A 26813-nucleotide genomic window follows, 5' to 3' on the forward strand; every position below is an offset into this window, starting at 1 on the left:
GAATTAGATGATATATTGGTTGAGAGGGAGAATTGTCTTTGAAATACGTAGCTTTTAAAAATAACACTACAACACATCCTAGCTGTCTAAGGAAGAGATTTTTGTAAAAAAGCTCCAGCTGTGCATTTCTATCAGTCCTGTCACATCTCACAGTTGAAACAGGATCAGGCTAGGAATACCAGCAAGTGGCATTCCTTCTAGAGCAGCTGCCCCCAGCTCCACTGTGCACACGGAGCAGTCCCCACCACCCTCTCATGAGAGTAGTGAGAGGAGCCCAGCAGCAGCTCTAGCTCCCTCCAGGGAGCTTGGACCGGATTTGGGCTGGACCCTAGAAACAAGCATCTCAGCAGCACTGGGCCCGTGCGTCTTCTCGGGTGGCTGGGGCCAGAGCCCAAAGAGAATCCCTGCCCAGTCTAATGTAACGGACTGTGGCAAAGGTGCCTCTTGGCCCCTCCTGGTGACTCTCACTCCAGCCTGAGCAGCTGCTTGGAACCAAATGGCCTGTGGAGGGCGGGGCAGAGGATGTTGTACTGCACTATTGCCTGCAACGTGGGACAGTTCTTTGGTTTTCCATATGGGAGGAGTCAGTCCTGGCCAGAGCTCTGGAGTGCTGCCTGGAAGATGTGTGAGAGCTCAGGCCCTACACTGGAATATTGACTGCACTGATATGGAGCAGGGGGTTTGAACACCCTGCTTCACCTGCGGCCTCCTCCAGACACTACATAATCTCAGCATTTCCCTCTCCCCTCTGCTGCTTGGGTCTTTCTGGCCAGAGGCCAGGCCAATAAACCACCCTGTGCCAGGCTGGAAAAAAAAATCCCTACTGCCTGCCAGCCTGCCAACCCCTGGGCCACAATCCCCACCTACCAGCCATGCAGCCCCAGTCCTGGGCAGCAGCAGCAGCCGCCTACCAGCCACATGGACCCAATCCCTGGCAGCAGCCACCTGCTAAGGATGTTAAGTGTTGACTAATTGAAGACAGCTGGTCTCCGAGTTGCAAATGATCGACTTATGGCAGTTCACAGTTACGACCAAAGTGGTCGTAAATGGCGGACCCCGAGTTATGAACGCGATCCGCGCTTACGAACAGCATGGTCGCATATAACTCTATGGGGTCTGACTTACGAACAAACCGAGTTACAACCAATTGCTTGGTCCATAACTGGTTCGTAAGTCGGGAAGAGACTGTAGTCAATGCATTTTATGCCTCCACCTTTGAAGTATAGCAACAGCCCTGTGGTGTTTCAAAGCAGAAGCACCACATGGAGCCCAGGGTCAGCAGGAGAGTCCCCAGCTCATCCTGGGCTCCACGTAGTGTTGCCACTTTGAAATGCCACAAGGAGCCTGACGTCGGGCTGTCCGCAGCATTTCAAAGCGGCAGCGCTGCACAGAGCCTGGAATCAGCTGGGGAGTTCCCTGCTGGTCCCAGGCTGCATGCAGTGCTTCAAAGTGGCAGCGCTATGTGGAGACCGGGGTCTGGCCCCAGGATTGAAGCGGCACTGCTGCTTTGTAGTACCTCCTCTTCTTCCCCCCAAATTGCTACCTCTATCTGATAGAGGCAGCAAGGGGGGAAGCGACTAGTCAACTATCCTCTCGACTATCCGATAAGCAAATACTTATCTGATAGTCAACTAGTCCTTCACATCCCTACCATCCACTCGCTACACAGCCATGGCCCCAGTGGCAGCCGCCTCCCAATACAGCATTGGCCCTGTCTGGCAGCTGCCCCCCCAAAGTGGCCTCAGCTCTGGTGGCAGCCAGTGTAGCTGTCCCCCAAATCTGGCTCCATCCCCATGCCCACCCATCATGCGGCCCCAGCCGTGGGAGCAACCACACCACTCACCTTCCAGATCCAGCAGGAAGGTGAGTGCTGCTGTGCAGCTCTGGGTGGGCTTAGAAGTTTTTGTGTGCCGCTGCACAGGCGCTTACTGCAGAGAGAACACTGGTAGGGATGTATTTTTTTCTCATTGTCAAGATCAGAGAAAACATAACACGTGAGCAATTGTATTCTACATATATAGTTTCGCGCTACTGATTCAACTTGATATCTCTTTTTCTGTATGATGTTAGAAATCATTCCTGAGTGCTGTGTTCCACCCACAAATGGGTGCATTTTAGGGGGGTGTGAAGCAATTCCTACATGTCAGAGTAAGCTTTTAAAGCTTTTGCAGATGAAAGCAGCTGGAGTATAATGAAAGATTATTTTATTATTGTAAAGACAAGATGCTGGAAGGAATCTAGAGCATGATGAAATAACACAAATATTTAACTAATCAACTATGTTTTTTTTACAGAAAACATAACTTCAGTGATACCATCATGCAGTAAAATGTTTGCTTGCAGTTTAATCTGCTTAGTGTATAAATATTTGCATTAACAAACTCTGCTTGATATATTTACATTTAGATTTTCTTTCTAATTCAGAAAGTAATATCGGGCAAGCAACACTAAAAAATGCTGTCCAGATTATCAGCGGCGTCCTCCAAGAACACTATGAGAATGGAGAGGTGGTTGAGTCAGCTTGCTCGGCCCTCTGGGTTCTGATACTTCAGGGTGAGCTTTCAGGCTTGCTATGCCTTGCTCATGGAAGGGATTAGACTGACGCAATCACATACAGTAGTTAATTAAGCAGAAATTAAAATGAATGTTGAAGTGAATCCTCCAAAAGTTACCTAGATGCAATACAACTTGTTTTACTTTAGCTGGAAACATAGTTACCCTCCTAACTGAACCAGTAGCCCCTAGTTCTGTTGTTTCTGACAACCTCAGATGAATAACTCTTAGCTAGGTTAACTGAATACTTGTCAGATACTACAGTGTTGAGCACAGTTTAAGAATCTAAATAGAACAGATTGTCACCTTTTAGTTGTCTTTGTTTACAACTAAAGAATCCCAGCTTTGTTACTGTCCCTACTACATAAAACTTCCTAGTACAATATTAGTACTGTGCAGTGTTACAAGAAAATGTATTTAACATGAATGTCATTGGTTAGGAATGTTAGGAAGAACACAAGTTAAAAATAAAAGCATCATCTCTGTATCACTATGCATGCAGATTAAAAGGAACATCTTTGCAATATGAGTCCAGTACTAATGCTCCCTTGGAATCACTTTATAGATGAAAACCACCTTGCAGCATTTTCATGTTATCTTCTGCACTTACACATTGTCTCCTTAGTATGGCTACCATCTTTCTAGCCACTGGAATCTTTCCTCCCCAACCCCTACATGTAGAGGATGTTGCTTTTCCAGCATTCCTAGTCCTTGCTGATCTGGGGAGTAAGAGGCTTGGACCAGGAATTGAACTGGGAGCTAAATCTAGATGGTTTATAACTGTCTCTGAGTCCCTGGCCCCTAGCATTCTGTCAGTCTGTATTATAGTACAATAGGGCTTACTCTTTAGTTTTGGTGCATAGTAAAGGAATCCGTGTAGAGGACTGAGGCAGAATCTGAAAGCACTAATGGATATTTCACTGACTATTTCTGCAGGCTGCTTAACTGAAAATCAGTATGAACCAACAACTCTGCTTCTGCTGGATGCTCTCAGGATGAACCCAGAAAGACCAGTGTTGGTGAAGAACGCCTGCTTGGCTTTGGCAAGTCTCTTAAGGATCTCTGGTAACAGTTCAGAAAGGTGTTTTTAACAAAGGCAAGCGGGCATCAGAAGCAACAGCACTGTATGGAGTTTTAGACCAAAGATTCCCAGTGAGGTTGGGAGGGGCATCTGCCCTCCCAGATCAGTCTTATCCTTCTAATTGTAGGAGAAAAACATTAAAAGAAAACTGGATTAGCCCCTCCTACCCATGAATAGAAGCTTGAATGTGACCGAACTGGTGGATCAGCAGAGGGAGGGGAACCCCGTTGTAACTGTGTGTGTAAAATACTTCCTTGGGATGAGGTGGTTCTAATGTGTAAAAAGCATATAGCTCAAGGAGTGGTTAATGAAAAATGAACAAAGAGTATTAAAGAGAAGTGTTGTCAGCTGCTTACACAATTGTCTAAAGATGCTTCAGAATAGTTATCCAAAGCAAGGGAAAAAATGGATACCATAGGGCTGAACTTTCTAGTTTTTCTCCGAATGTTACTTGTATGTTAGCTGTGTATTGTCCAGGTTTCCTAGGGCCTTGGACAGAGCTAGTGGGGGGCCTTGCCTCCCTTTGCATTGGTGGCCCTGCCCACTGCCCCCCTTTCTGCCCCTTTTGCCTGGGGCCCGCCCCCATTCCACTGCCCACCACCCCCAACCCTGCAACTACTATTGATGTCTTTTCCTCCTCCCTCCCCGCTACAGCCCCAAGACCAGAGAAGCTATGGTCCTGCACCATGGCCCTGAGATTATAGTGGGGATCTGGATGATAGGGCTTCCTTGCCACCTCCTACACTACTGTGGGGAACTAGGGCTGGAGCACTGAGGCTTCTCCCACCTGCCCAGCACTTCTGCTGGGGATGGGTCAGAGTATAGCTTGCTTTGCCACCCCATGGCTTTTGCTGGAATTGGGAGCCACTGGGGATAATGGGAGGGGCTTGCCCACAGCTTTTGATGCGGATGGGGGCTGCTGAGGAGTGGGGCTTTCCCCTACCCAGCACTGCTGATACAGAGTGGGATAAGGCCCCAGGGGCTTTTGCTGCCCTGCCCACCTATTGGCTGAGGCTCTGGGGTGTCAGCCATGGGTGGTGGATTTTTTCCAGATGCACCTTACCCCACCCCATTTGCTAGGTCCTGGGGCATGGACCCCATGGCTAATCCACCACTGCCTAGTAGCACTTGTGTTCCTCTCTTCCAGAGTTGCCTGCTTTCAGATTTATAGTAACAGATACAAAGGGCAGTGGAATAAGCATGATCAAAGACGTCTACCACTTTCATGCTGATGATCCAGAAGTGGTGGAGAATATCTGTATGCTGATTAATGAGATGGCTCAGTATGGTAAGGTCTTGTTCTTACTTGCCTTGGGCCAGTCCTCCCCCCCCCCCCCGACTATATATAAAATCACAACAGCAACCAAGAGTTATTCTACACTGCCAATAAGCACAGTGATTGAATTACTGCTTGCAGTCCCCAGCAAGACACTACTGCTATGGCTCACCTTCTGTAGTATGAAACCTGAAATATGTTTTCAAATTCAGATTAGCAGCTATGTCAAGACGATAGTAATTGCACATCTGGGGTTACTTCTCCCCAGATTGTTTGACATGGAAGTGTAAATAAAATTTCAGGTGCAACCAGCTTCAGAAGCAATGCACTGGACTCATTTTTATCCCACAAGAGTTAATAATAGCTGATCCTTACATTTAATGTGTCTGCACATTATTAAATAGTTTTTCAGGGCAGAGACACTTTCTACACTACGTGCTTCTTGCGCAAGAAGCCTTTTGCACAAGAGTTTTTGCACAAAAACTTCTTGTGCAAGAGCACGTCCACACCTCAAAGCACATTGCAAAAGTGATGTGCTTTTGTCCAAGAGAGCATCCACACTGCAAAACCACCTGTGCTTTTTCCCATAGGGGTTTCTTGCACAAGAAAATATCTGGAGCGTCCACACTTGCCTTTTTGCGTAAAAACTCTTGCGCAAAAGGGAGTTATGCCTCGTAAAAGGCGGTTCACCTACAGTGGAAAAAGCCCTCTGTTCTGTCGTTTTACTCTTGATTTTCTTGCGCAAAAGCACATTTGAGGTGTGGACATTCCACGGGTTTTTGCGCAAAAACCTTGCAGTGTAGACATAGCGTGTATGTTTAAACAGCACTAACTGTAGTGAGGTCCCAATCATTGCTGTAGCTTGTGACTCTGCTGCATTACAAGTAATTAATATACAGAGTAAGGATGTTAAAGAGTGGTTATCTGGCTAATTGTGTAGTTCAGTGTTTCTCAACCAGTGGTACGAGTATTCTTAGCGGTACTCAAGAGAAGTCTGGGGGGGTACGTCAATACAACTAAAATTTGGAGAGAATTGAATTTTTGTTTTAAGTTTTACAGCGCTTTATTTTTGTACTTTTTACACCCAAAAATTTCATCGCCCATGCAGCTACAATTTAAACAACTTAACAAATATGTGTTGACATGGTAGAAAAATTGTCTGTCTCTGAAAACTATAGGTATTGGGGGTACTTGTAATTTTTTTTAAAGGGGTACTTTATTATAAAGTTGAGAAACACTGGTGATATTGATATTTGTATCAACTACATGATTAGTCGATAAAACCCGCTGTGCAGAGCCACAGTAGGGGGAGCTCCTGGAGCTGGGACTAAGCAGTCCTGGCTCATGCCGGCTCTGGACTGCTGTGGCTCCTGGAGCCAGTCCCGGCTTGTGCCAGTCTGGAACCTGCAGTGAGCCAGGACTCTTGGTCCTGGCTTGCACTGGGTCCAGCAGCCTGGGCTGCCTGCAGGCAGGAGCTGCTCTGGCAGCAGTCCCTGTCCATGGGGAGACCCAGCTCCCTGCTAGGACCCCTGTAGACACAGGCTACTAATGAGATGTTCTTGGGGGAACAGCTCTTGTACCTCCCCAGCCATCTCTCATACAGAGGCAGAAGTGGGGCATGGGAGGGGGGAGGTGAAGCAAATAATTGAATACTTCGCTTAACTACCTCATAAGCTTATGTTTCTTGGGTAGTTGAGTAGTCAACTATTTGCTTACATCTCTAATACAGAGACAGAGCTCCAGGCCTCTCAGTTCCTGGGTTTCCATATCAATTATGTTAACATGGATGTTTATTGGCATCTTAAAGATGCTAAAAGGAATTTTTCAGGTGTCCCTTACTTGATTTACTTTAATTTCCATCTAACCGTATCCCACTTTTTTCTTAGCAGTAATCATACACCTGGATTACAATAAACCCTATGTTTGTTTCAGACTTCTTTATGATATTCTTGATTCCTAATAGAAGGGCCTTCTCTTCCTAGTCCCTTTGGCCATTGTCAGGTGAGAGCTAGGGAAGGTGAAATATTGATACAAACATTGTTTATTACAGTAACAGAGAGATCCTTGTTCCTTTTCCTTACAGATGACATAGTGCTAGAGATGATCTCCCAGAATATGAAGGAGCTGCTGACTGAAATGAAAGTCAAGTTTACATCTAGTATGGTAGGTGGAAGTCACTGCAGTAACAAAGAGCACACTCAGTCACCATGTACAAATGGCTTTATTTCTTGCCTATGGACTGCAAAAATATGAACCACCTAGATTGTCTGGCAAGGTCCTCGCCTTGGGACCCCTTCTTGGGTCAGAAGCCAACCGGAGACCCCTTCTGGTCCAGTCACCCATGCCTTTTATTGCCAGTGCCAATTTCATACCACCTTCTATTTACAGAGCTTTTTGGGTTTTCTAGCAGCTAACTCAACCAGCCTTGCCTTCTGGCTTAGGAGCACACTCAGCCACAACCTTATTCCTTGCTCCTCCCTTTCACTTCCCCTCTGGCTGCCTTATACAGCCCTCTGGGGGTAATGAGGCCCACAGCTGCTTCCAATAGCCCTTCAAGCCTGGGCTTGCTCAGCTGGCTGTAATTGGCCTTTTCAGCCAGGCTTTAGCGGCAGACCTCTGGCTTAGCCAGCAGTCTGTCACAATTGATGTAGAAGACAGAGCAGGAACTTAAATAAGAGCTTAGTGTGGACTCCATGCAAGGTGTACAGGAGGCACGGAGACTCAAAATATTTCTAAGTGCACCAAAAAAATATGCAGGCAGAGCATAGCTTTTCAAACTTCATACTGAAGATACTTTTAAATCAATTAAATGTTAGTTTGACATTATTTCCACTTCATCTAGCATTCTCTGTATATATTTTTGTATTAATTTTTCATACTAGAAATGCAGGGTAAAGTGTATAGGGACAAGACAACTGTATTGCAAAGTGGAAAGGGATTTGTAGATCTATTAAATGACCCTAAAAAATCCAAGCCACTTAATTGTGTGGGGAATTATTTTATATTAAATTCAATTGTATTGCAAAATAATTCCCACTTTGTTTTTTCAGCACTAGAGCTACTTATAATATTAAAGAGGTTTACAATGAGTAGTTGTCATCAAACATGCAGAAAAGCTCCCTTGAGCCTTATTCTTGTGTTAGTCATGAATGTTTGCCTCCTAGGCTATCGGGCAAAGTTATTACTTTCCACAATATTCTTAAGTTTACCCTGCCCATTAAAAAAAAAAAATTCACACATGAAACACCACTAAAAAAAAAACAGTTTTTTTATTACAAAACCCAAGAGTGATCTTTCCCCCTCATTTTTTCTCTCTTCCTCCAATCAAGACTTTTTAGAGGATAGCTCAGCAGTGGGCAAATAACCCATAGGCCAGATCTAGCTTGCTAGGGTTATTTCTTGGCGGTGGGCCATCACTGTATTTACTTGCATCTTCACAGGTACAGGCATTTGAACCTTCCATTGGCTATGGATCACCATTCCTGGCCACTGGGTGCTGTGAGAAGCAGTGTTCCAGTCCCCATTACCTTTTAGCATTTTTATTTTTAGACAATTATGTTTATAGTCTTAGGATCCAATCCTGCAATCTTTGCTCACCATTGTTGTACAAAGGAGTTACTGGTGATAGTATAGGTTTCAGAATTAGGCCACACATTTGCTAAAAATATAAAATAAGAATGATTGTAAACCCTAAAATACAAATGAAATATAGCGCCTGAATGCCTATAAAAGGATCTACATTAAATACAGATTTTTATCCTATAGTTATTTATTGTATCTTTACATTGTAAAGTTAAAAAAACAGGATAAACTTGTATTTGATGGTTTTCACATTTCTCCTCAGGAGATAATGACCTTTGTGGATTCAGCACTTTTGAAACTGCAGAAGTAAAGTCAAAACTGGACTATATATGTACAAGACCTGAAGTTGCCTGATTCAGGTAGAAATGTTTGAATCTTTCAGAAGTATTTTAAAAAGATTTTTCTCTCCAGCAGATATTGCCTGTATTATATGACCTCATCTGCTCAAACATATTCCATTATTGTATTCTTTACAGCAAACCACTCTGACTACTGAGAGAATGTTATTCAGGGAACTTGCCTTACTTTGTGGATTTTTAAAACGCATGTACTATATAACATTTTCTAAAATGAATAAAAATCATACTATAGACTACAGTCTTGAAATTGAGAGCTCTCTCTCTCTCTCTCTCTCTCTCTCTCTCTCTCTCTCTATATATATATATATATATATATATATATATATTTATTTAGTGAGCTTTTGGACCATGGGTTATTCATTTAGCGAATAACAGCTTCTTCTCTGGATTAGCTCTAACTCAGCAGTTCATGAATAGACAATTCCCTATAATGGAGTATTCAAAGCTATTAGTTTATTATGTCTATATTCCACAAGTTTGTGCGAATTAAACTTATTACAAGACTCTCAGTTTACAGAATTTTGACCTCTTTCTTCCCGTTGTAGTTGCTAGCTATATATATATATATATATATATATAAAAAATAATATTCTCTCTCAACTTAGTAGAGGTGTCCCAGTCCTTCCCTTGCAATACTCTTCTTTTACAAATTCATAAAATCTCATGCTGCTCTGGGCAATATCCTGTGCTACAGCTGCTCACCTGTCAAATGGGATCATTCAACTAGCATCTGAATAACTGCAGGAACAGTGCAATAGGCTTCATGCACTTTCAGTATTTTTTTGTTGGTCATTTTCCAGTTGTGGGGACACTACTAGTTTTTGTTGTTACATCTTTTAGAATTAGGACATTTAACATCAAAGATACTTGGAGCCCAATATTATTTCTTGTTATACCTCTAAATACATAGTTAGATTATTTCCTCTTGCGAAAGTTCAAAGCAACATAGTCTTTCACCTGGGGCATCAACCCCTTTCATGGTACGTGACAGGGCTCAGCAGGCTGAAAAATTAGGTGCAACACCACAAACAGGAGAAGAGATGGAAGCAGGACCCACAGAGAAATGTGCAAACACAAGACCAAGTGAGAAGAGATGATAAAATAGTGATACACTGTACTGGCAGAAAAAAGGGAGCAGTGTACAGAATATTAACCACAACAGTCATCTTTCCACAGGCTAGAAATTGTTAGACTGCTAAGACTCTTGCCTTCTAGAGCAAGGGACTATTTGTGCAGCATCCCCTTCCATAAACATTCACGAGCAAGATATGAAGTGACTTCTTTTAAAGTACATGTAGTTAGTTTGATTTTTTTTGTCCTCTGACTGATTCAAGGAGAATACAATTGGAAAGAAAAGAAAGCCATCCTACAACTTCATAGGAATCTGGTAACCATCTGAATTTAGTAAATGCTGCACAGCAGAAAATGACAGGATAAAATCATTAAAGTTTTAGAATTTATTTTTCTACCGTTTAGATTTCGCATTGATATTTGCTTCCCACTGCTTTTTCACTAGTGTGTATAGTCTCATAGCTGCCTGTGCATCCTGAATCTGGAAGACAATGAAACAAGCAGCAGGTTAAAAAAAGAAAAGTTGCTGTAGGATAATTGTTACAGTCATCCTCTAATCTGCCCAAATAAAAGTAAACCTTTTACATTTCACTTGATACTGAAATGATTCATGTAAGAGAACACTTAATATAGGGTGATGGGTAATTTCCATATAGTTTATAAAGGGGATTAATGTCCATGAAAATAAACCTATATACAAATGTGAGAAGTATGGGTAATAAGCAGGAAGAACTGGAAGTGCTAATAAATGAGTACAATGATGACATTGTTGGCATCACAGAATCTTGGTGGGATAATACACTATTGGAATATTTGTATGGAAAGGTACAGCTTGATCAGGAAGAACAGACAGGGAAAAAAGGGAGGAGGTGTTGCCTTATATTAAAAATGAACACACTTGGGCTGTGTCTTCATTGGCACCCTTTTCCGGAAAAGGGATGCTAATGAGACACTTCGGAATTACAAATGCCGCGGGGGATTTAAATATCCCCCGCGGCATTTGCATGAACGTGGCTGCCGCTTTTTTCCGACTCGGGGTTTTGCCGGAGAAAAGCGCCAGTCTAGATGGGATCTTGCGGAAAATAAACCCTTTTCCAGAAGATCCCTTATTCCTACTTAAAATCAGGAATAAGGGATCTTCTGGAAAAGGGTTTATTTTCCGCAAGATCCCATCTAGACTGGCGCTTTTCTCCGGCAAAACCCAGAGTCGGAAAAAAGCGGCAGCCACGTTCATGCAAATGCCGCGGGGGATATTTAAATCCCCCACGGCATTTGTAATTCCGAAGTGTCTCATTAGCATCCCTTTTCCGGAAAAGGGTGCCAATGTAGACACAGCCTTGGAGTGAGGTGGAGAGGGAAGTGTTGAGTCTCTGGGTTAGGCTAAAAGGGGTTTAAAACAAGGGTGATGTCATGCTAGGAGTCTACTACAGGCCACCTACCCAGGTGGAAGAAGTGGATGAGGCTTTTTTTTAAACTAACAATATCATCTAAAGCCCAAGATTTGGTGGTGATGGGGGACTTCTACTATCCAGATATGTTAGGAAAATAACACAGCGGGGCACAGACTATCCAATAAGTTCTTGGACTGCATTGGAGACAACTTTTTATTTCAGAAGGTTGAAAAAAACTACCGGGGGAAAGCTGTTCTAGACTTGATCCTAACAAATAGGGAGGAACTGGTTGAGATTTTGAAAGTGGAAGGCATCTTGGGGGAAAGTGATCATGAAATCATAGAGTTCACAATTCTAAGGAAGGGTAGAAAGGAGAAAAGCAAAATAGAGACAATGTATTTCAGGAAGGCGGATTTTGGTATGCTCAGAGAGCTGATAGGTAAGGTCCCATGGGAATCAAGACTGAGGGGAAAACAACTGAGGCGAGTTCTCAGTTTTTCAAAGGGACATTATTAAGGACCCAAAAGCAAGCTATTCCGTTGTGTCGGAAAGATAGAAAATATGGGAAAAGACTGCCTTGGCTTAACCACGAGATCTTGCATGATCTAAAAATAAAAAAGGGGTCATAAAAAATGGAAAGTAGGACAAATTACAAAGGATGAATATAGGCAAACAACACAGGAATGCAAGGGCAAGATTAGAAAGGCAAAGGCACAAAATGAGCTCAAACTAGCTTCAGGAATAAAGGGAAACAAGAAGACCTTTTATAAATACAGTAGAAGCAAGAGGAAGACCAAGGACAGAGTAAGCCCACTGGTCAGTAAAGAGGGAGAAACAGTAACAGGAAACTTGGAAATGGCAGAGATGCTTAATCACTACTTTGTTTCGGTCTTCACCGAGAAGTCTGAAGGAATGCCTAACATAGTGAATGCTAGTGGGAAGGGGGTAGGTTTAGAAGATAAAATAAAAAAAGATCAAGTTAAAAATCACCTAGAAAAATTAAATGTCTGCAAGTCACCAGGGCCTGATGAAATGCATCCTAGAATACTCAAGGAGCTGATAGAGGAGGTATCTGAGCCTCTAGCTATCATCTTTGGAAAATCATGGGAGACAAGAGAGATCCCAGAAGAATGGAAAAGAGCCAATATAGTGCCCATTTATAAAATGGGAAATAAGAACAACCCAGGAAATTACAGACCCGTTAGTTTAACTTCTATGCCAGGGAAGATAATAGAGCAAGTAATTAAGGAAATCATCTGCAAACACTTGGAAGGTGGCAAGGTGATAGGGAACAGCCAGCATGGATTTATAAAGAACAAATCACGTCAAACCAATCTGATAGCTTTCTTTGATACGATAATGGAGAAGTGGTGGATATGATATACCTAGACTTTAGTAAGGAGTTTGATACGGTCTCGCATGATATTCTTATCAATAAACTAGGCAAATATAAATTAGATGGAGCTACTATAAGGTTGGTGCATAACTGGCTGGATAACCATACTCAGAGAGTAGTTGTTAATGGCTCACAATCCTGCTGGAAAGGTATAACAAGTGGGGTTCTGCAGGTGTCTGTTTTGGGACCAGCTCTGTTCAATGTCTTCATCAACGATTTAGATAGTGGCATAGAAAGTATGCTTAATAAGTTTGCAGATGATACCAAGCTGGGAGGGGTTGCGACTGCTCTGGAGAATAGGGTCATAATTCAAAATGATCTGGACAAATTGGAGAAATAGTCTGAGATAAACAGGATGAAGTTTAATAAAGACAAATGCAAAGTGCTCCACTTAGGAAGGAACAATGTTTCACACATACAGAATGGGAAGCGACTGTCTAGGAAGGAGTACGGCAGAAAGGATCTAGGGGTTATAGTGGACCACAAGCTGAATACAAGTCAGCAATGTGATGCTGTTGCAAAAAAAGCAAACATGATTCTGGGATGCATTAACAGGTGTGTTGTGAGGAAGACACGAGAAGTCATTCTTCCGCTCTACTTTGCACTAGTTAGGCCTCAGTTGCAATATTGTGTCCAGTTCTGGGCACCTCATTTCAAGAAAGATGTGGAGAAATTGGAGAGGGTCCAGAGAAGAGCAACAAGAATGATTAAAGGTCTAGAGAACATAACCTATGAAGGAAGGCTGAAAGACTTGGGTTGTTTAGTTTAGAAAAGAGAAGATTGAGGGGGGATATGATAGCAGTTTTCAGATATCTAAAAGGGTGTCATAAGGAGGAGGGAGAAAACTTGTTCATCTTGGCCTCTGGGGACAGAACAAGAAGCAATGGGCTTAAACTGCAGCAAGGGAGGGTTAGGTTGGACATTAGGAAAAAGTTCCTAACTGTCAGCGTAGTCATACACTGGAATAAGTTGCCCAGGGAGGTTGTGGAATTCCCATCTCTGGAGATATTTAAGAGTAGGTTACATAAATGTCTATCAGGGATGGTCTAGACAGTATTTGGTCCTGCCATGAGGGCAGGGGACTGGACTCGATGACCTTTCGTGGTCCCTTTCAGTCCTAGTATTCTATGAAGTAACTGTTCTAAATCTCATGAGCACAGAGACAACAATGAAGTTATACTTCTAGTAGGGTCTGAGTGCCTAAAGCCCAATGCACTGTTGATCCACCCATAAATCCATTTTCCCCAGAGGTTTACGTACTGAACAGTGCTCCGATGTCTGCACTTTCACATTCAGCAGTTTCTCACAAAGCAGTTTCAGAGATGGACGTCCACTCTAGAGGCAAAAACAAGAATCACATAGTTATGTCAACAATGAAATTAAATATCTCCTCCATTGCATGAAGGACACAATTACTCAAGCTAAATCCTGCAGTAATTTAAACAAATGAATTTGGACGGAATATATCCATTAAACCAGAGGGTGTCCCTAGTGTCTATAGATGAACTGGTGAGACAGATGCCATTTGTCAGATTACTGAGGGATCTACTCTAACCTCCGCTTTTGTAAATCACTTCAGCATTATAACAACAACATACACAACGATATCACTTACAGCACCAGAGACGACTATAATCAATTATGGCTTTTTAAAACTTTTGGTGATAGGGAGAAAGGAACAGCTTGATAAGTAATATAAAAGGCACCTGGAAATATCTGTCAAGCAAGATCCAAGGGTTTGCCTTTTAAGTGACAAGTCATTTTAAATTTCAAAACAAGGCGGCACCTTTTTTCCTATTAACAATATCACAAAATAGATGATCACACCGTTTTCTATATACAGAACCATAGCATCCTATTTTACTTCCCAGAAAGATGATAGGAAGACTCTTCTGTTTTGAATTCCAGGAAAAACCATTGAGCTTTTTGTGCACAGGTATGATTGATTTAAAAAAAATTAACAATAAAAAGCAACTTTTATTTTAAGCTTTTAAAAATTGTACAGATTTCACAGTTGCAGGACATTATTGGGGATCAGGTAATTATTTAATGACCAGAGATGTTGAGATTCAAAAAAAGTTAAAACTTTATAACCATTAAAACACTAATTGTCAACATCACATGTTAAAATATACAGTCGTTATTCTTAAATCAAACTCTGAAGTTCTTAAACAGCATTTTTCTTCCTTAGTTCATCTGTAATTTCAGTTATAGAAATATTTTTTCAGTTTGAATGAGTACAATTTAATCGAAGTTTACCACAATTTACTGAAAAAATTGAATCCTTCCAAGCCTGTGTCTAAATACATTAAACTAGCTAACCATCATAAATGATAGCGTATCAGATACCCTCATTTTATATAAAGCCAGGAAAAGCAGAGAGGTAACAAGGCTCGCCCAAACTTATACAAAGAGTCAAGTGGCAGACTAGAGATGGAACATGCAAGTGAAAATCATAAATCTTTTGCCTTGCACTGCAAGTTTCTTACTTTGACTTCCTTTCTGAAAGGTTTGTATCTTTGTGTATCCCTAATTTTCTTTTTAGGATGATCAAGAAACAGGATCTGAAAGAAAAAATATTTCCACTATAAAATAAAGCAGTAGCAGGATACTTTATACAGCTGAGTGTACCACTCCCAACCCTCCTTCTTCCATTGATTTAAAGGACAGTCGCAACATGAACAAGTAAGATTGCCAGTGTTTGGACATCCTCAGTATCCAAGGGTGAGAGCCCCAACCAGTTTGCACAATGTAGCTTAGTGGGGGCTGAACCATCTTTAATAGGGTGGTGCTGCCACTGGAGCTTGTATGCTACAGTACAGATACTCCAGTTTGATGCAAGTGGCTGTGAGTCTCTATATTAATGATGCCATGGGCCTCACTGTAGAACTTCACAGACTGTGCTTTGCCCTTCCCTGAATATACAAAAAAAAAAAAAAACCTCAGTCAACCTGCTAATTCCTAAACCAAAAGGAAATGTTAAAATGACATGAAATGTGTCATGAGAGCTCTCATGTCCATAAAGAGCAGATAAAAACAGCAGGTCCTAAAGTTTCAACTGAAAAACTCAGTCACTATAACTGAATGAAGCTGAACTATCCTACTCTGGAATGACAGAAGACTGAACAGCCGCAGCTGCAACCTGAACCTGTAGTTATAGAGAGTGGCAGAGTTTTAGTTTGCTGTAGCATCAGGCTTTCTGGGGTGACAAGTCAGTCACTGAAGACAGGGGGCTTCATAGCACTAAATATCTAACCACGTACCTTTAAGTCATTGTGGACAGCATGCCCAACTAAAATCCTTCCTTTCAGGATATCAGCTACCTCCTTCTGGACACTTTTAAACTCCTCTCCTAAAAATGAAAAACATTTTCAGTAAGAGACAAAACAAAGCACAAGTTATGACACTCAGCTTTGGGAAGTTGAGTATTATGTGCTAGTCTCTTCCTTGGGACCCAAGGTACTGGAGGAATTCAGAACTATTGTTCAGTACCCAGCTTGCACATAATTACAGCCATGAAGATGGCAGAAGAGGCACATGTGCACACAAAAACAACAGTCAATCAAGGAACAGACTTCTATTCTAAGACTACCCTTGCATTTTTTTAGGTAATGGCTACAGAAGTTACACTCTACTGGGGAAATAATAATCACGCTGCAAGTAAGCGAATGCCTCCACAGATTGTATTTTGATTCTTGATCTGTTGTAGAGTTCCCTTTAATTTAGATATTTTAGGGTATTCTGAGATTAATTTTATTTCCTACAAAAAAACAAACAGGACCCAAAACAGATTGGCAGTAACTCAGAGCCAGGTCTACACTAGATCTGGAAGTTTGGGTTAAGACATGCAACTTCAGCTACGTAAAATATGTAGCTTGAGTCAGGTTTCCTTAAGATGAGCTTGGTGCCGTCTTCACACTGGGAGGCCACTGGAATCAAACACTTCTGTTGGCTTCCAGCACTGACTGGAGCCGCCCTCGGCATTTGATTTAGTGAGTCTTAACTAGACCCGCTAAATCGAATGCTAGAAGATTGATCTCCTGTGCAGCAAGTGGGGACATGGCCTTAGTCAGGGATGTATCTATGATACTCAACTGGATTTCCCTCTCGCATGTTCTCTCAAGAAACGTGCTAGGAAAGCTCACTTACCTTTCTTTAGGTCCTTGGGCCGAATCCCACTAACAGCTGTCCTGTAATCAGTCACTTTTTCTGTAGGCTTAACATGTTTGTCATAAATGCACTTTCCAAATTGGTTCACAATGGATACACGAGCCAAGATGCTGTCTTCACCCTGGGGTCCCACTCCCACCATTTCACAGTCCATAGCTACAGCTTTTGTCAGCCTAAAAGAGGATACCAGAATTAGAAAACCTTTGCAGTGATCATGTTTTTAACTTCTAGATGTACAAGTTAGCTACTGGTTAAAACAAATGGGGGCACTTAACATTTCAGAGTAGTTTGTCTATTTGCAGACTCAGGAAGACATCACTTTACACTCTGGCTACGTCTAGACTGGCATGATTTTCTGCAAATGCTTTTAATGGAAAAGTTTTCCATTAAAAGCATTTGCGGAAAAGAGAGTCTAGATTGGCATGGACGCTTTTCCGCAAAAGCACTTTTTGCGGAAAAGCATCTGTGCCAATCTAGACGCGCTTTTGCGCAAAAAAGACCCAATTGCCATTTTCGCCATCAGGGCTTTTTTGCGCAAAACAAATCTGAGCTGTCTACACTGGCCCTTTTGCGCAAAAGGACTTTTGCCCAAACGGGAGCAGCATAGTATTTCCACAAGAAGCACTGATTTCTTACATGAGATTGTCAGTGTTCTTTTGGAAATTCAAGCGACCAGTGTAGACAGCTGGCAAGGTTTTTTGCAAAAGCAGCTGCAAATTGTAAGAGAGAAAATGTTTAATACCTCTATATGCTGTATATACACTTTGCGTTAGGCATACAACTTACCCTGCAAAAGCCTTTTCTTTAACCAGCACCTGTTCCACAGACAACTGTGGTTTGTCTTCAATTCCCATTTTTCTTCTAGCAACTTTCGCTGCTTCAGGTCCTATTGCTGCTTCAATATCGTCTGGATCAACATCATCAAACCAGATATCAGCCCTGCCAGGCAAAGATAAAATTCTATTGTAATGTTGTTAAAGTAAGTAGCATCTAAAAGGATGTTTTATCTTTGATAGTTTGGGTAAGCCTGATGTTTATAAAAGCAAGGAGTCAACTAATTAGTCTAGATAAGTGCCAACTAGTCCAGCAGTCAGATGCTGTAGACCATGTAGTTCTACTCAAATATTAGAGGACTTGGGTTAGTCTAGCCTATATGGCCAGCCTGGAGAGTGTAGAACCATTTTAACAGTAATCTTATACTGTGTTCATCAGAGTACATGTTATTAGAAGTTTGTGTGTCTGAACTTCTGTTCAGCCACGCACCCAATCTGTTTCCCTGTCCATTCTGCCCCTTTAGGTACCAGTGAGTCCTTAGTTCCTAGGTTTAAATCTGCTGGCCACCAGGTACTCTTCCACCAGTCTTTTGCTCCCAGAAGTTAGAACTTTATTCTTCAGCATTTTAGTGGTGCTCTTTCAAGACTGCAGTTTTTCTTTTCAGTCATCCCCAGGGCCAAGGCTTGTGGATCCCCCCCTCCCCCAAGCTTTTTAATTTACGATATCTTAGGATGTTTGTAGGAAAAGGCACCTCCAAAACAAGGTTACGGTAAATGCTCTCTTCTGGTGGGAAGGGAAGAGAAACATCCTTTTAGATTAGATGAAAGTTTCATTTTCAACCCATGTCTCTTGTTCTCCAGGAGGATAAAACAGGAAATGCTATTGAGGCAAAGCACTGACACTTGGGAAGCAAAGTGCAAAATATCACGCATTGCCAAACAGCTGCTACTTCTGGCCATTAAACAATGGTCCTAACATCTTCTAAGGCAGTGGCTCCCAAACTTTTTACCTTGTATCTCTCCCTCCCCCCCCCACACACACACTTTTCCATCTGCAGTTCTGGGGGGAAGGGATGCAGATGGGGTTATGGGGCTGAGGCCACAACTGAGGGCGTGGCAGAAGTGGAGCTGAGTAGTGCTCCCTGGGTGCTGGCCTGGGCTGCAAATGTACCCCTCCCTTCAAGCATGGGGGGGGCATGCCCCAGAATTTGGGAACCTCTGCTCTGAGGGAAACCATGTTGAATCCACAAAGTTAGCTGCAATAGCTTACAGCCTGTGCTGCAGGGAAGAGGTGAAATTTGAAGGGGAAGTATATTGGTGCCAACAGCCTTGCTGGGCCCCTGGGCAAGACAGGGGGAACCCAGCTCCGTATCACCAGAAGGGACAGGGCTGGTGCTAGTTTCCCCCAGGCAGCCTCAGTGCCTACCTGGGGCTCCAGTGGTGATTTAAAGGGTGCCTGGCTCGGGCTGCTGCTGCAGTATCGGCAGCGACTAGGAGTTCTGGGCCCTTTTGAATTGCCAGGCCCTGGGGCTCCTAGCCACCTGGCCCCAGCCCACCCTCTGTTGGCAGGCCTGTGGAGGTATAAGGAACAAAAAGGGTCTTCCTCCTTTGAGAAGAGACACATTGTCATATCATCCTCTGTCTAAAGTTAATCAACTGCAATTACATTAGTTATGCTTCCTACAAATGGAAACATGAGGCTTGAAATACTCACTCTAAATGTTTCTCCGTGTGCTCTTCAGATTTCCTCCTCTTATGTTTTATGTCAGCTTGTTCCTTCTCGATATCACTGTTTTTTCTTTTCTTGTGCTCCTTGCTGTTTCCCTTGCCCTCAGTTGAATTCTTGTCAGTTGCAGTTCTCTCTGATTTCAGAGTAGCCAAAGGAACAGAAGTTTGGGCAGGATCACAGTCCATCTTGTTTACAGATTTGAATTTTCCCATTTTCCCACCTCCACTTATTGCTGGAATTCCTTTGACGTTTTCCTTTTTGCTTGTGTGATTCTTGGAATATGTCTGGGTTACAGGAAGGGACTTATCGAAGCTGGTGGCCTTTTGCTTCAGCAGCTGGTATGTCCCAAAGAAACCCCACACAGTTTACTGTAGCATTAAACTTTGAGATCAACCCTCCGCCCTTACACTTACACACACACACACTCACTCACACACTCACTCTGCATTTACATTCTTTCTTGTGAATTTAGTACTCAGTTTTCATGCATTTCCAACCCTGGAGTTGGAAGTTCTACATGTACTTACAAGTACAAATTTAGGCAACAGCAATACCAAGATTCCCCCATACTAAGCCCCATCATTTCAAAGGGGTGAAAGAATAGTTCATTCTCCATGGTCCATTACATCACTGATCTCTCTGCTATTACTGAAAAAGATGCAAGTAACTGCTTACAATTTAGTGATGTGGACACCTATAGAGAACTCAGTAAGTTTTTCTTGTACAATGAAAACTGCAGTTTTCAGTAGATTTTGAATTTAATCTTGTCTCCTTACACACTTCCCAAATCATGCCCACAAAAGTTTAATATTGATAACCATGCTCTTCATAATTCTTGAATCAGGACATATGGAAAGAGATTGTTCCCCATGGACCAAGGTATTTCAGATACTTACTTCCACTTCTAATTCCATGTTTTTTGTTTCAAGAGTTTACAGCAAACTTTATTTGCATAAAATATACCATAACCTCTTAGCCAAACATTCCCTCAACAAGTCATGTTTTTATATACAGCTTTTATATACATGTTTTATATACCGTACATCTGCAATTCAAAAGAAAGACCCCACCTTACTAAACTTAAAACCTATGCGGATCCCATTCATTCCTACTTGCAAATTTTCTCTAGAATTTAACTGTTTGTGGGTTACTCCACTGGGGCAGGGTACAAAACTCTTGGATGTCATACCACTTACCTCTTGCAAGGTCTTCCAGTTAGAGGAGAACTCCTGAGGAGCTTTGGGGGGCAGTACTCTCATAGCTTTGGTGTCCTCTTTTTTCTTTCCCACATGCTTGACTTTGTTTTTCCATAATATTTTTCTCTTCTTCTTTCTGTGCTGCTTTTTTAGATTCTCAGGGTTAGCTGTAGGAATGCTTGTTGAAGCTTTTGACTCTTTGATCTTTATTTTAGTCATTCTGTCATTGGAAATCAGTCACACTTCCAAAGCAACAACCATTTCTGTAAAGAAGATGCATAAATCATAGGCGTTACAAGATGTTTTAATTGTTTGCCACATGAGACTAATGCTCACGAAAGGTGGTGGTGAAATATGCGTGGATGCAGACAGTTTCTGGCTATCCACAGAAGAGATATAAAATAGGTTTTGCACGTAGTCTGCAAAAAGTGAGGGTTTATTAAAGCATTTACAGAAACACTCAGCAAGAGTTTGCTTTGCTTTCATCGAGACAGAAAAACCGCGATAGCCGGGCCCTCTATACGCTGGATGTTAGGCAGGTTTGCCTGTGATCACTTCCCCGTGGTTGCTATCCAGAGAAGCCTTCAGACCCCCTCCTTCCCCACCCCGCACAGCCAAGAATTGCCAACCCCTCTGCACCTTGCCAACCCATCCACAGAGCCCCGGCTGTCAGCGCCCCCCTGGAGCGCCAGCCTCAGCCTGCACCTCATCCCCGCACGTGCCACGTCCCCACACCCCCTCCCCCTCCACACACACGCACAAGAGCCGCCTGCCAGCGCGGGGGTCCGCTCGGGCTTCAGCCCCGGAAGCCGGCGCACGTGCGCCAGCGGCCCCTCCGCGTCCCAGCGCCGCCCGGAAGCCGCTGGAAACGGCCGCCGGCGGGGAACACGCACCGCGCCGGAAGTGGGACACGGGGGCCGCTGGGGACCTGGAGGCGGGGCAGGAGCGCGCCGGGGACGTGGGGCCTGTGGGGATCGCTGCTGGGGGGCACCGGGGTTGGGAATTGGCCATGGCACTGTGGGGACGGCTATGAGGAGTGCACCATGGTTGGGGACTGGAGCGGGGGGCACTGGGATGGGGGACTGCGGGGGGGGGGGGCACACGGGAGGCACTGGGATAGGGGGACTGCAGTGGGGGGGGGGGGGGGCACACGGGGGCACTGGGATAGGGGGACTGCAGTGGGGGGCACATGGGGGGCACTGGGATAGGGGGACTGCAGTGGGGGGGCACACGGGGGCACTGGGATAGGGGGACTGCAGTGGGAGGGTACAGGGGGGGGGGCACTGGGATAGGGGGACTGCAGTGGGGGGTACACGGGGGGCACTGGGATAGGGGGACTTCAGTGGGGGGGCACACGGGGGGCACTGGGATGGGGGGGTACACGGGGGGCACTGGGATAGGGGGACTGCAGTGGGGGGCACATGGGGGGGCACTGGGATAGTGGGACTGCAGTGGGGGGCACTGGGATAGGGGGACTGCGGGGGGGGCACACGGGGGGCACTGGGATAGGGGGACTGCAGTGGGGGGACACACGGGGGGCACTGGGATAGGGGGACTGCAGTGGGGGGGCACACGTGGGGGCACTGGGATAGGGGGACTGCAGTAGGGGGCACTGGAGCACGGGGGGGCACTGGGATGGGGGACTGCAGTGAGGCTGAAAATGTGGTTGAGGGGCCATTTGGTGTGTGTGGGGGCAACAGGACTCACTGGGGAGCAAGCACAGCAGGGTGAATAAGGGGTGCACAGAAGAGGGAGGAATAGGTGGGGGTTAAACCCCAAAGGAGAGGGAGGCATTAGCCCCCTGTACTATATCTGGCAGATAGCAGAGACACGTTTTTCAGTGTTGCTGCTATAGGGAGAGTTTTATGTAGGAGTCCTGACGTTTATGTGGCAATGCAACATGCTAACGTTTTTGAAAAACATTACAGTGTGGCATGAAAATACTACTGGCTTGTAAAATCATGTAATGATGTTTCATAAATGACCCTTCTCCCCCCATGCAGTATGGCTTGGTGACCTGTAAGCAGAGTCTTGCAAGCACCCCTGAAAATTATTAAGAGTACAAGTAGGCAGAATCATTCTCTGAAAATTGACATTGCCTCAGAAATGTGCATGCGGGGACAACCTAACTAAGAATGTGGGCCATGCCTGTAGGATGGAGAACTCTATGCTGGGAAGTAGTGATTCTGAAAAAGATTTGGGGGTTGTGGTGGATACTCACTGAACATGAGTGCTCAGTGCAACATGATGGCGAATGCATTCCTTGGATCTATAAAATGGGCTCTTGAGTAGGTATCGAGAGGTTATTTTACCTCTGTATTTGGCACTGATGGAACTATTTAAATAATCTTATCCAGTTCCAGTGTCCACAGAGAAGAGCCATGAGAATGATTAAAGGATTAGAAGAATTAGAAAACCTGCTTTATAGTGATAGACTCAAGGGACTCAATCTGGTTTAACAAAGAGATTGTTGAGGGTGACTTGATTACAATCTACAGGTACCTACATGGGGAACAAATATTTAATAATTAGCTCTTCAGTCTAGCAGACAAAGATAGAACACAGTGTAATGCAGGATGGGCAATAATTTTTTACCGGGGGCCACTTCCAAAATTTCTGAAGTGGCCCCGGGCTGCTCCGGAAGGGACAGGGCCTCAATTAGAAGGGATGGGGCCAGGATAATACCCTGCTTCCCCGCCCACAGACCATGCTTGGTCTGGGGGTGGGAGATCACGTGAAGTATTTGCCCCCCCCCCCCCCCGAGGGTTCCCCTAGGCACCTATGCCCCCGGCGGTGGGAGGAGACTTTGTGCACTCCCCTTTCTGCTCCCAGGCCAATCAGGGTTTGGGGGTGGGTGAGCGTGCAAAGTCTCCCCATGTTCTGCCACGAGTGCATTGTGCTTAGAAGCATGTGTGCTCCTTGCAGGGCGGAGGAAACTTTGTGCGCTTCTACCCTCTCGTAGGCCCTAATTGGCCTGGGGGTGGGAGAGTGGCAGAGCCTCTGTGGGCAGGATCAACCCTGTTGGCAGGCTGTATCCAGCCCACGGAGACCCTTTAGCCCACCCATGGTTTAATGGCTGAAAGTTGAAACTAGACACATTCAGACAGGCAATAAGGAATCTTTAACATAATAATAATTAAGCTTTGGAACAATTTACCAAGGATCACGGTGGATTCTCCACCACTGACAATTTTTAAATTACGATTGAATGTTTTCCCAAAAGATCTGCTCTAGGTATTTTGGGGGGGAAAGTTGTATGGCTGCATTATATAGGAGTTCACGCTAGGTCACTATGGTCTCTTCTGGCCTTGGAATTTAGGAATCTATATTATTTCAGTTAAAAGCATTTGCGGAAAATCATGCCAGTCTAGACGTAGCCGAAGTGTTTATGAACATATACCTCTAAGAGGAGAAAAGCCAGTGTGAGGGCCTAGGTTTTTTAAAAATAATGTCTTTCATGTTTAGGATAATGAAAATGCCTGTAGTAAACTGTGTTCTCTGTTTGTTTGTGACCCTCCAAAATGAGGAATCAGCCCAAATAATCATTTCCTGAGAAAATTTGAGTGCCAGTTTTACTGCCGTTGCCTATATTTACACCCATAGACTAGACCTATAATTTTATAGATTCATGCAACAGAAAATCCCTCTCTTTCTCCTGCCCCTACTGTCCCTAGCAGGCCATACTCAGTATTGATGGGGCTGGAGAGCAGTGCTAAGCAGAGGCACTGCAAAACGGAAGTGTCCGTAAGCATAGCCTATTAAAAGTATCTATGGGAATATGGGAATGGAGTTTTAAAAAGTTTCTTTCCTTTTCTGTTGTGACTGTAAATCCAGTGGTGCATATGTCTATTTTTATCAGCAGCTTCTGGCAGTGTAGAACTTGAAGGATGCCAATTCCACACCCACAGAAAGTCTGACACTGAAGAAGAGGTGGACTAAGCAGGACATGTTTTTGTGAAATCCTGCAAGCTAGTGCCTCATTGGATCAGGAACAAAGGGCTTGGAGGGTCAGTGTGACTGACGGCATGGAGAAGGACTGCGAAGATAGGAAAAGGGGCCCTGGGGTCCCAGTAGGTCAAGGAGCAGAAAACGCACCAGGACATAATGGGTCTTCTCAAGCACCAAACCCAAATGGTGCAGACCTTGGTTGACTGACAGGTCCAAAAATCTGGGATTTCCCAGCCTTTGCAGTCCTTGGAGAACTTCATGGTCACTGTTCAGCAGCCACTGCTTGTCCCAAACTTGCATTACACTGCAATCTCACCCCCCAGGGCTTGATTTTCAGGCCCAGAAGCTGCATTCCACCCTCTACAGCTGCTTGGTGAATGCCACCCACAGCCCTGAATTATTTTTCACAAGGTCTATCAGCAAACTGTCCTTGAAGTTAGCCACATGTCCTCAGTTCTTACAGTATTTTATGTGGGCCTGCAAATAGAAGTGAACCATGTGTCCTGTATTTGCAGCACTCATGACAATAATTCAGAGCTATGCAGGCTCCCTGCTTCTGTCAGAAATGGCATAGACTGCAAAGCACCACGGGTTTGTGTGATTTTTCGTGGATGGTTTGATTGGCTGGGGAAGTTGTATGCTGGGAATCGGACCCTAGCTCCCAAAGAGCCCTAGGCAAGTCATTGTTATATCACAGAGCACTGCAACAGAGTCAAAAGGCATTTTAGCGGATGGCGGTGTGCTCCCTGGAATACGTAATGCAAGCACCCAAGTATGCACGAGCCCCAGCTACACACAGATTATGGCAGCTGTATGCCAATGTAACTTGTGTAGACATGGCCTGACACTGTCCACAGAGACTTAATATAGCTCATTATTATGCCTTATTCTCCCTCTAGAGCTGGAGCGATTGGGAGTTTTGCATGGATAGGTAATGAGAGAATGGTCCCTCGGGAGCTGGGAAATCATGCTTGTTTCTTAGCTTTGACACTCTCCAGCCATTTCTCTTCCCCCAAATTGCTTCTTTACTTCTTTACTTGGTGTTAAAATTGGCCTAAAATGTCTATTCTTGCAGTGCTCTTTGGTTGGAACAAAATGGCAAATATTGCGCAAAAGCTTCCTCTCTACAGCTGTTCTTGTAAAAAAAAAAAAAAAAAAAAGAAAAAAAATCCTGCAGCCGCTGATTTCCCCCTAGCTGTCCCTCTCTGCAATGGATCGAGTCTTTTATTTGTTTATGTATTCTCTACTTCCGCTCCATGTGATGCCTTGGGCTAAACAGTATAATCACTCCAGGCCAGTCTTTGTTGTGGAGTTTCAGCGCAGTCTTCTCAGCATGGACATCATCAATTTGATTATCCTAATGTTTGTGGTGATCCCTGTGGGATTCTGCAGGCCAGCAGCTTTCCAAGAGGTAAGTTTGACCTCCAGGGAGAACAGATTCCAAGAATGCTTTTCTCCCCTGTCTGTGGAAATAGGACAATGTGCTTTCATATCACAATTATCAAACCCTGCTCATCAAGAAACTACAATCATCGCCGAATGATCGTTCTGTACCATATAGTTAGTGAAAAGGAAAGAAAATTAAAATGAATAGTTACATTTTTTGCTGAAGTTCTGCAGAGGATAGATGTGCTGAATAAAGTTTTATTTCTGTTTGTTTTTGCTTTGAAACTGTAAAGCTGCTTTTTTTCTTTTTGCAGAAATTTCTCCAGGCGCTGAATCCAGAAGATGTTTTCTCTTATTTTGGCACCAGTAAAGTTCTTGATGGTATACAAGCCTTCTGAATTTTGTCATGTGTCGTGTGTAAAATTGTTTGTGATTCTGTATATTGGATAGCAATAAGGACACAATTTTATTGATGTTACCCCTGATATTGCAAATACGTACGCTTGAATGACTTTAGACATGCAAGTAGTCTGGTTCAAGTATGTGTTTACAGAATGGGGTCTGCTATTTGGAAATCAGATCTAGTAATTGTTTTAGCACTTTTCTTTTTCACTTCTCCTTCTGCATATTGCTATTGTTTTAGTGCACAATTAATAGAATGAAAGATTCTAAATAATCCTGGAACAGATCCAAACCAGCCGTGTACCAGGCTATAGATTGCAATGATGATTTTATGTGTTTTTAAATACACATTTCAAGAAAATATAATACTTTTAGATTGCTAATATTTTAGGATTATGATGCTGTTTCGATTTAGGCGAGATTCTCAGAGAAGGAACTTTGTGTATTTATGTGTTTTGTACAGTGCTCAGCAATAATAATTTGCACATCTATGATGCTTT

At 43.7% G+C, this 26813-nt stretch overlaps 3 protein-coding genes across 15 annotated transcripts in view; 2 read left to right on the forward strand and 1 right to left on the reverse strand.

Moving 5' to 3' along the window:
• The window catches only part of STKLD1 (serine/threonine kinase like domain containing 1), a 32720-nt gene extending 23604 nt beyond the window's left edge, over nucleotides 1-9116 (forward strand). For 3 of the 4 annotated variants that reach the window (XM_075905268.2, XM_075905271.2, XM_025185010.3), the window contains exons 15-19: nucleotides 2425-2553; nucleotides 3490-3618; nucleotides 4782-4922; nucleotides 6994-7073; nucleotides 8755-9116. In XM_075905268.2, the coding sequence (XP_075761383.2) occupies nucleotides 2425-2553; nucleotides 3490-3618; nucleotides 4782-4922; nucleotides 6994-7073; nucleotides 8755-8802 (527 nt within the window). In that variant the 3' untranslated portion in view covers nucleotides 8803-9116. The remainder of the gene's footprint in view (nucleotides 1-2424; nucleotides 2554-3489; nucleotides 3619-4781; nucleotides 4923-6993; nucleotides 7074-8754) is intronic. The other variant, XM_075905269.2, reaches the window with a different exon arrangement.
• Nucleotides 8161-21480, reverse strand: REXO4 (RNA exonuclease 4). 3 transcript variants are annotated; one of them, XM_075905277.2, is made up of 10 exons: nucleotides 21338-21480; nucleotides 20578-20840; nucleotides 19367-19716; nucleotides 17666-17818; nucleotides 16859-17052; nucleotides 15973-16061; nucleotides 15199-15273; nucleotides 13970-14044; nucleotides 10321-10403; nucleotides 8161-8568 (listed from the first exon to the last, which is right to left on the reverse strand). In XM_075905277.2, the coding sequence occupies exons 2-10, from the start codon at nucleotides 20794-20796 to the stop codon at nucleotides 8553-8555; spliced, it is 1254 nt and encodes a 417-aa protein (XP_075761392.2). In that variant the 5' UTR covers nucleotides 20797-20840; nucleotides 21338-21480; the 3' UTR covers nucleotides 8161-8552. The 3 variants fall into 3 exon arrangements, with proteins under 3 accessions (XP_075761392.2, XP_089628997.1, XP_089628998.1); XM_089772871.1 differs by lacking the exon at nucleotides 21338-21480 and adding an exon at nucleotides 21217-21326; XM_089772872.1 differs by lacking the exon at nucleotides 8161-8568 and having other exon boundaries at nucleotides 10154-10403.
• Nucleotides 21481-22215: 735 nt separating this feature from the next.
• The window catches only part of ADAMTS13 (ADAM metallopeptidase with thrombospondin type 1 motif 13), a 39684-nt gene continuing 35086 nt past the window's right edge, over nucleotides 22216-26813 (forward strand). For 2 of the 8 annotated variants that reach the window (XR_012897252.2, XR_012897253.2), the window contains exons 1-2: nucleotides 22216-25936; nucleotides 26226-26292. Coding sequence is in view for 6 of the 8 variants with exons in the window: in XM_075905968.2 (XP_075762083.2) it covers nucleotides 25736-25936; nucleotides 26226-26292 (268 nt within the window). In the remaining 2 variants the exon portion in view is untranslated. The remainder of the gene's footprint in view (nucleotides 25937-26225; nucleotides 26293-26813) is intronic. The other 6 variants (XM_075905966.2, XM_075905967.2, XM_075905964.2 and 3 more) reach the window with 5 other exon arrangements.

Source organism: Pelodiscus sinensis, chromosome 23, assembly GCF_052426305.1.
Source record: "Pelodiscus sinensis isolate ZL-2025 chromosome 23, ASM5242630v1, whole genome shotgun sequence".
In the NCBI taxonomy this organism is placed as follows: Eukaryota; Metazoa; Chordata; order Testudines; family Trionychidae; genus Pelodiscus; species Pelodiscus sinensis.